The following is a 9,944-nucleotide window of genomic DNA, read 5'->3' as shown; positions in this document are numbered from 1 at the left end:
TGAGCTTTCAGTTTCCTGAAGGAGACAGAGAAGAAGAGCAGGTGGCTGCAGGGGTTCCTCGAACCCAGGGGGCATCGATCCTAAAATCTGATCATGCTCAAGTCCTTTGATGTCAAGTAAGACATAATTTGCATTTTAACTTATGCACATAGTCCCTTATACTTTCCACTCAACTCTCAATAACTTAGAATAACTACCATGATGTAAGCATGTACATAGCATGCTGTATTGCTTTGGGAATAATAACTAGAAAATAAAGTCTGTACATGTTCAGTACCGATAGAATTCTTTTTCAATTTTTTTTTTGGTTGGTTGGGAGGCCTGAACTCTGGGCCTGGGCGCTGTCCCTCAGCTCTTCAGCTCAAGGCTAGTGCTCTACCACTGGAGTCATAGCGCCACTTCCAGCTTTTTGTGCTTATGTGGTGCTGAGGAATCGAACTCAGGGCCTCAAGCATGTGAGGCAAGCATTCTCCCACTGAGCCACTTTCCTAGTCCCTTTTTCAAATGTTGTGATCCACAGTATCAAAGAGTTTGGAATCTGGGGATGTGAAACTCACAGATACATATTTCCCCCTGTATGATACATTGTATACAGTGCTGTGATGGGACCATGATGGGCCCTGTGGTGGTGTGCCACAACAGAGAGACTCCATTACATTATATTTCAGTTGAATCCCAGAAATCCTCTGTGAGGTGGTGACATTTCTGCTACATACTCAAAGGTGAGTAGAAACTGGTCTTCCAGTAAGAAAGCAATTGAACTATCTCCTGACAGAGGAATCAGTAATTCTATCATGGAGTTTTCATTGCTAACCAAAGCTGAGAGGCATGATAACAGGATAAAGTATTTTTAGAATGAGAGGGGGAAAGCCATAAGTGTGAAGACATTAGCAGATTCCTCCAGGTGCAGCTTATCAGCCACCTTTCTTCTGCACTTAAAACAAAGGACAGCGGCGCACACTGGGTTCCTCCCGCTCCTTGTGAAATGTGCAAACCTGTCCCCATCTCATCGCACCTGCCAGGGGCAGGATAGCAAAACTGCCCTGACTTTAATCCATGTTTTAAATATCCCTCTTGGCCTACTTACCCAGGGGGAGAAATAGAAGCTCATCCTCTCAGCTTATATGGAGTTGCTGAGAAGGGCAGGGGAGGAAGGTGTCCATGTGGCATCTTTGATGCAATCTATCTCCATTTAACCCCCTGAAATCCAGAACTTATCAGTGTGGTGATTGGGTATGGGCAGCTGGCCGTGAACTTACTTGACTGTTGGGCCTCTGGTTTAATTACAGTATAGGATCTGTCAAGGGACTTGGTTTTTCAGAATCTGCAGATATACATCACATAGGAAATCATGTTCTCTGGGCAAAAAACAAACATGGTTCCTAATACCAAGAGCTATAAAGAAAATCACATAATTCAGACAAGTGGAATATAAAATGAAGTGCTCAATGTTTATTAATTGTAACAAAAAGGAAAATCAAATTACCATCTTAAAACAAATATAGCCATTAAAAAATTTGAAGGAGAAAATGATTTTTAAAAATTCAAAGGCAGAAATCTAGTGCAAGCCAAGATAATATTTTAAAGAATTATCAATGACTCTTCAAACAGACTTTCCATTATAATAATATTCATTTATATCTTCAATCTTATGCAGCCACAAAGGCACAGTGCAGAAGACAGGTCTTGCTTGTGAAAGAGAATCAAAGAGACCCAGAGCGATTATTTTTCCTAAAGGATCTTGCAGAGTTGAAATAAGACCTGTTTCTCGATGGGCTGACAGGATTTGGCTGTGAAGGGAACTTCAGCATCCTTTGCTCTGATTTTACCTTTGAAGAAAATGAAAAGAACTCAGATAACATGCTTCCTCACAAAGGGACGGGATTCAAGCTAACCCCATGGAATGCGCTAATCAAAGTAAACACAAAGCCTGCCCCTACAAATGCTGGTAATAGCATGTGATAGCATTCAATTGCATTTCTTCTCTTGCTCATCTTCCTCTGAAATTTTAAACAAAGCTTTCTGAAGTGAAGGAATAATTCCAGTGATCTGGAAATGATAGAAATGCTCAAACACGAGATTAGATATATCGCACTGGTAAAGATTGACAATGTTCAACAATGAAAGAAGGCTTCATTGTTCAAGTATTCATTATCCAAATCCTTGCAATCCGAAGGTGTCTGTAGGCAAGCAAAGGTAGTCAAAAAGTGAAAATGTTCAATGCCCGAGAACATAGCAAAGCAGAGTTTAGACAAGTAATATCTCCAGTTCACACCAATGTCTACCCTATCCATCATATAAACAGCTAGTGTAAGACCCTTGCAGACTGCTTGAACCCTCTGAAATGTACCACATATGAACAAAACTTCAGAGTCTAGTGAAACTGCAAAATTAGCCAACATAATTTATGAACTCAAGTGGAACTGATATTAAAGAGATGCTAAAACCATAGCAAAAGTCACGTGCTGATAGCTCACATCTGTAATCCTAGTACTCAGGAGGCTGAGATCTTAGGATTGTGGTTCCAAGCCAGCCCAGGAAACAAATTCATGAGACTCTTCTCCAATTGACCAGCCAAATGCCAAAGTGGAGGTGTGGCTCAAGTGCCAGCCTTAAATGAAAAAGCCAGGCAAAAGTACAAGGCTCTGAGTTCAACAGTACCTGTACTAAATAAATAAAATTTAAAAACAAAACAAAACATAGACAAGCCATTGATCTGCCAGAGCAGGACCAGAAAGCAATTGAAGGGAAAAAAATGAAAAAGAACAGTGATCACAGAACTTTCAAACAGAAAGTTCTTTGAATATCAAAAGACTGATAGGAAACTGATGAAGTACTCAAATATCTTGGCCAACATTATCCTATCTATAACATTCTCTCAAAAATTAAATGTGAAATAATGTACATAAATTGCTATTAAATCATTTTTTCCTGAAAAATTTTATCTCCCTTATATAATTATATCTCCCACTGGGGAGATATAATTTATTTCTTGAATAATTTATTTCCTGAGTTCTTTACTTTGTGAATTTTCTATTTATTCTTCATGCATTCTAAATTCTGGAACCTAATTGCATCTACAATACAAAGATTCATTTTTCCATATAAAGTTCCAGTGGGTGTATAAATATTGATTGTGAAATGGTGCTGTTTTAAGTAGTATAGCTGCAGGACCTTGTGCATATTACCAGCCTACACCTTCGCATTCATAGAAGATTCTCTTGTGTTCTGTTGAATGTTCCCTAACTTCCCAGAGACAGAATCTCTAGGTAACCCAAGGCCCTCTTCAATCAGAAGGCACATCAAAATGTTTTGTCCACAGGTTTTTTAAATCAGTCTTCTCTTGGCTCAACTATCCTTGAGTCTGATATCAAAACTTTGAAGCTTCTGACCTTGGTCTCTTCAAAGGCACAAGAAGAAAGAGATGCTCATTTCCTGTACTGATATTCTCATGCTGATTATTCATACAGGAATACTTCCCTTTGCCTACGTTCCTTACCCACAGCACCCAGATTAGGAATGAGCCTGCATCTGGGCCCTGGCTATGGAGTCCTCTTTTGTCTCTCTGGATTTCAGTGTGATAACTTCTCCATCATACAGTGCTCGATCCACTGGCATTGGCATGCAAGTCTGAAACAGAACGTATTTTGTTTCTTTTCCTGTGGTTTACTGACATCTCAAATTCAAAGCTAATTAGAGCATCTTTTATGAAACAGAGTACAAGTGAACCTGATAATTTTCTCATTTGTCTTTCTCTCTTTTTTGCCTTATAGGTGCCATCCTCTCTTTTTTGCCCTATTACTGTATCTCCAGCAAACTGAGTCTCTTGACTGTCTTCTTTTTGTTGGTTTTATTTTTTTTATTTTATTTGTGAAGATACTGTACAGAGGGGTTACAATTACATGGGCAGGATAATGCGTACATTTCTTACCAAGCATTGCAGCCTCCTCCTTTTGTTTACCCTTCATATCCCTTCACAGCTTTTTGTTGGTTTTAATCTGCATCAAATCTCAGAGAATGTTCTACTGGGGTTTCTGCCACATTTTCACCCTCTTCAGAGTTCCATCCCACCTCCTACAGCCCTGTCCACCATTCTACCATTTCTGCTCACTTTATGCCCAGTTGTCTGCATTCCTTTCCAGTCTACCTCCTCTAGTTTCGGAGCATTTTCTGCCTCAAACAGCAATTCACATGAGTGTCTCATTTTCCTGACTGCCTTGGTGTATTAACAGACCTGCAGAGTCTCACCTTTTCAGTGACCAATTACATACCCAAATCTGAATTAATTCAGAGCTTGAGAGTTCTCAAACCTGGACTTCCTAAGCAAAGGAATGTAAGCTAAGTGACTAAATCATGCTGTTTGTGAACATGTGTACTTTCCTGGCAAACCAAATGGCCATTTGTAAACCCCAATGATTTAGGGCCTAGGCTCTGTAAACAGAGAGCCCAGACAACTGTGCTCCAGCTTCTTTAGCTGACATTGGGGTTAAAAAACTGTACCTAGGGGCTGGGAATGTGGCTTAGTGGTAGAGTGCTTGCCTAGCCTGAATGAGGCCTTGGGTTTGATTCCTTGATACCACATAAACAAAAAAAAAATTAAAAACTGCACCCACATTCAAGAGTGGTTAGGAAGATGAAATGTTAAGATGAGTAAACATAAGGGAAGTGTGGAGAATAACATCTAGTGGAGAAGAACATCCTAAGAATTGAAATAACACTAATAATATACACATGCACTTATACACACCCTTATGAGCATATACACCAACTACTGTGAATCATATTTTGGCAACCCAAACCAATACATTCCAGTCACCAACACCTGTCCCTGTGGCCGAGGGTCATATGCATCGATACATGACTAAAGTAAGCGCAGGAGTGAAGCTCCATGAGGTAAACACTTTGAATAATTCACATCAGTATCAAGAAGCTCAAATATGTTTGGAATGGGAGAGGGACTAGTGGGAGGAGGCAGACAAATGGAGAAGGACACCGAAGGAATATAACGATAATAATCAAGAAAACAAAAATAGCAAGGTTTCTTTGAGTATTTTGATTGAGCCTACCTCAGCCGCAGGCTCAGGGGGAAGCCTACAACCTGCACCAGGCAAATGATAACCGAGGGCCTTTGTATTGATGAGTTTCTGTTTGTAACTGGGCCCAGATAATCAGGACAGCAGGGAGCTAGAGCCTTCCCTACCACATGTGCTCCTGCTCTCCCAGGTAGGGTTCTTTCTTTGTGTAAGTTGTCCTGGCCTGGGTTGAGTACACGTCCCTCATACTCCTTTGTCTTGCTTAATTGTGTATCTCTTCTCTGGGCTGAATTTTCTTGCTGGCCAGCTGTGATTGGTGGGCAGATCCCAGGTCACTGATTGTCTAGCAATGACTTCTTGGTTGTTCAGAGAGCAGGGCAGTGTTAGGTGTGGTCTGGTTCCTGGTTACAATGACCGTTACAGGTGTCTGGTCTGATGAGCCAGCTTGGCTCTGGCTCTGCACTGTCTCACTGCCGACCTGCCTCTGAGACCCACACAGGCAGCATCGGTTCTCCTTGTGTAGTGCAAGCATTAAACTTTGTGATTAACGTGCTGCCATGTTAAACTCCAGTTTCCTTATCTATACAATAGGAATATTATACTGTTTTCCTTCCATGGTTCTTAGAAGACTCAGACCATAGCTGAATCTACTTGATGACCAATAAGTATTTTCTAAATGAACTCTGAATTATTAGATAACACATAAAGAGAGAGTTCAGGTGGGGGAAAAATCCCTTAGCAAAACTGCTTAGGACCTGACGTGTTAAGGATTTTTTCCTTGTAACTTTAACTATTCACATAGACTTCACTGGTTGAACACTCTGAATCCAAAAATCTGAAAACTGAAAACTGAAGCGCTCTCATGTAATGTCGGGCTTAAAAACATAGTGTTTCTGGAGCATTTTGGATTTCAGGCTCAAATTGCATTTAGAAACTTTCCTAAATACAGTAGTGTTCTGTAATACCCAGCCCTAGCCTGTCTTTTCCCATCATCCTTAAAATACTAGTTGATAGTGTTTGCCTGTTTCTGTGGTGTAAATACTCCCACCAATCTGCTTTCAAGCCGTGGAAGTGATAGTCACATCAGCACAGAGATACACACGAGTATCTCTTGTGGGCAGGAGGAGCTGGCTCCAGCACAGGCATTGCCTTTTATTCTTATTAGCAATCGATTGGAGGAAATTACATCTATATGGCAGTCTGTGGCAAGTCTTAAATTACTTTCTCTGAACTACCACTTTGAGCAAGGCATTGACAAACTGTTATCTCAAAAAATCGAAAATACTCATTTCAAGGACCAAATCAGTCATCCACTCCATTTTATCTTATCTAGAAGGCAAATTACGCTTATCATTGGAAAGATACAATCCAGTTCGAAAGCTTTAACATCAGTATTCTGAAACCATATACTACCCCACCAGACTGTGCTTGTTTCTCTATAAAAATCAAACGGGATCTGTATTTCCCACGGAGGTTTTAAGTTGTTATGACTGGGGGGGGGAGAGGAAAAGAGATGACATAGAGAATAACCTAAGGAAGGTCCATACTTAGAGGAAATTATATCACTGTAAACACATAAGAATTCCAGAAATAAAATCCATTTCAATTTGAAGTGCTATATAATATTTAGAAATAATAGTATGTAACTTCGTCCTTTGAGGAATCTGTTCGAATATCTAAGTTGCTGTTACTTCTATTTCTTATTCTTTTTGTTATTCTTTCCTTCCCTTCAAAATTTCCTTAAATGATGTTTTATTTACAATTGAATGCTTTATTATACTATATGTATCAGTTTGATGTCATCATTTGATGGAAAAATTTCCCTCTAAGTATCAGCTGTCTAAATTTTAAAATAAATAACAATTCTCCCAAACTGTCAAATAGGATGAAATGTCTGTTACTTCTTTTGAAGTGCCTTATACCATCCAATAATAGTTTTAGTTTCTTGATGCATATATATTTTATTAAATAATAAAATCACAAACAAGAATCAAGCTTACAGATTACACTACTATCTAAGATGGAGTAGGATTAATCTTCTGAGCACACTTATTTAAATCTCCTTCTATTTTCCTCTGCAAACATGGCCTTGGCCCTTTCATTCTTAGTTTATTAACTTACCAAATGCCCACTATATGTCAAGTATCAACATGGAATTATCAGATACTGTCTAAAGGAGACAGATAATTTGCTGAGCCCTGGAGCAGGTAAATAGTGATGTCGCTCTGAGGTGTATAGTTTTTGTTTTTTTGTTTTGTTTTTTGGTGGTTGGGGGGGGGCTTGAACTCTGAGCCTGGGCACAGCCCCTCAGCTCTTCAGCTCAAGGTGAACACTCTACCTTGAGCCACAGGGCCACTTCTGGTTTTCTGGTGGTTAATTGGAGAAAGAGTCTCATGGACTTTCCTTCCCAGGCTGGCTTTGAACTGTAATCCTGAGATCTCAGCCTCCTGAGTAGCTAGGATTACAGGTGTGAGCTATTGGTCCCAGCTGTAGTTTATGTTCTGAGAGTCCGGAATTAGAAGTAATTAATGGTTGGGAGGAGAAAAACAGAAAAGAAGGATATACATTATGGTTTATTCCTTTTTGCCTTCAAATTCTTAACCTCATTCATAAAGCAGTTGAAGTATTTTAATTTTGTTTGGGATTCTAAGGTTTAAATGCTGAGTCTTATACATGTTAAGTACTCTACCACTGAACTACCTTCCCAGCCCAAGAAATGTCACGTATTTTAAATGAAAACCAAGGGAACAGTTCTGATAACCTCATGAGAAATTAAAATCTAGCATTCCTGACAATTTATTTTCTTAACCTTAGTGTCATATTTTTATTCTATATTTGCCTAATTAGGAGAGGGGTCTGAAACATCTCCAGAAACTTTTCATTTCCCAGTACCTTTTTAAAATAATGGAATTTGAATTTCACAATTATTGTCCCTCTATTCTTTTTTCTGTGGATAGCTTATGGTACACTGGAATAAAAAAGATCTTATCACAAATTTTGGCTCTTATGTTTACTTCTTACCCTATCAAAATTACTTAATTTTTTAAATGAGATTCAGTTTTCTATTTTATTAGGAAGCTGAGAATGAGCATGATAATCTCTTTCATGTGAATGTACAGATTAAATATAATACTGATTCTAGGCCATTAGTGTTCTAAAAACAATGTATAATAATAAAATTATTATCCATTGCTATTTAAAAATAATGTAACAGAATGCCTTGACAGTTTAATATCAGAAGAAAATATTAAGAACCAAAGTGTGATAGGCAACACATAAAAATGATGTAGACATTAATTCTTCCAGCAAAACACAAATAATTTGAAAAGAACTAATGGCACCAACCATTTGAATACATCTGATGCCTTAACATTTTTCCTCAGACAAATCTATTATTTAAATATAGTCCCTGGGGAGTGTCCTTGCTAGTCTAGCACTTCTGGTGATGACCAACTGGAACTGACCTCAAAGAATCTGTATACTTAGCAGTACATCTATCACCCATGCTCCATTGTTTCTATTCTTTATAATTTCCTCAATCCACACTTTCTACAGCCTCATGGATGAACCAATTTCTTATAAATCTGTAATAAAGATTTTGGTTTTGGTTCCCAAATCTAACACCGACTAATTTCTTGCTTATTACTTTATTTAACTCAAGTACAGTATAGTTTATTGTTTCACTATACAATTGTTGGTATCGTATAGTCAGGGCTCTTGGTCAGATCTTTCACATACTACCTGGGTCTTCAGCTTAGTGCCTGGGCACAGTCCCTTAACTTTTTGGTAAACCTGGTACTCTACCATCTGAGCCACAGCTCTATTTGTGTGTGGGGGGGGAGAGGAGGGTGTTGTTGTTGTTGTTGTAGTTTGTGTTTGTGGTTATTGGAGATCAAAGTCTCACAGATTTTCCTGAATAGGATGGTTTCCAACCCGGATCCTCAGATCTCAGCTTTTCCCAAGTAGCTAGGATTGTAGGCTCCACCAGTGCCTGGAAGTTTTATAATTTTTTGAAGATTCAGTTTTCTAATTGTAAAATAAGAGAGAAAATGCATGCCTTCCAAATGGGGCAGTAAGACAGAGCTCTTAGAAACATGCCTCACATTTAGTCATACGGCAGTTTACCACACAGATGCTCAAAAACATCTAGATCCAGGGTCAACATCTATAAATTAACTCCACAGCACTTTAAGCACATCTATTTCAGTTGAAATATAGTACATATAGAATCACAGAACTGGGATATAACTTAGTGGTAGAATTAGTTTGCCAGGCATATATATATATATATATGTATATGTATATGTAGTATATATATATATATATATATATACACACACATACACACACACACACACACACACACACACACACACACATATAGCTCTGAGTTTGATCTCCAATGCCAAAAATATTAAAAAAAGAAAAAAATATTAAAAAAGAAAGTGGGGAGACCCCAAGAATTGTAGCATGTTATATTTAATTTAAGAATTTCAACGTAAGCATTCTAGAACACCTATTCAACATCTTAGGAACTGTGTGTGTGTGTGTGTGTGTGTGTATGTGTGTGTGTGTATGTGTGCGTGTGCATGTGTGTGTGTGTGTGTGTGTATGTGTGTGCTTAATAAGAATCTTATGTGCTGGATTCTGAGAAAACAAAGTAAAAAAATTCACAAAACATTAGAGGAGAAATCAAAGAGACTGCAAGGACTAAGTGAAATGAATTTAAAAAACAGCTGGAGAATTTAGTAAAATCCATGTATATTTGAAAAGCTGAAAGAAGCAAGGGACACTTCAGAGAGAATCAAAGGTAACAAAGTCTGTTTGGCCAGACAAGAAACAAGAGTGAGACTGCTGGTTGGGAAGCAGAATGTCGGTCTTCTTTAGGCCACTCGTGCAGCCATCGTCTAT

The 9,944-nt window shown here is 38.6% G+C and overlaps 1 protein-coding gene across 1 annotated transcript in view; it reads right to left on the bottom strand.

Moving 5' to 3' along the window:
* Nucleotides 1-1,445: 1,445 nt before the first annotated feature.
* Nucleotides 1,446-9,944, bottom strand: part of Dpys (dihydropyrimidinase) — a 72,802-nt gene continuing 64,303 nt past the window's right edge. Inside the window, 2 exon segments of the mRNA XM_013012585.1 lie at nucleotides 1,446-1,829; nucleotides 3,500-3,630. Coding sequence (XP_012868039.1) covers nucleotides 3,514-3,630 — 117 coding nt within the window. The 3' untranslated portion in view covers nucleotides 1,446-1,829; nucleotides 3,500-3,513.

The sequence above is a fragment of the Dipodomys ordii genome, unplaced genomic scaffold (assembly GCF_000151885.1).
Source record: "Dipodomys ordii isolate 6190 unplaced genomic scaffold, Dord_2.0 Scaffold17, whole genome shotgun sequence".
In the NCBI taxonomy this organism is placed as follows: domain Eukaryota; kingdom Metazoa; phylum Chordata; class Mammalia; order Rodentia; family Heteromyidae; genus Dipodomys; species Dipodomys ordii.
This window is presented reverse-complemented; position numbering and strand designations above follow the sequence as displayed.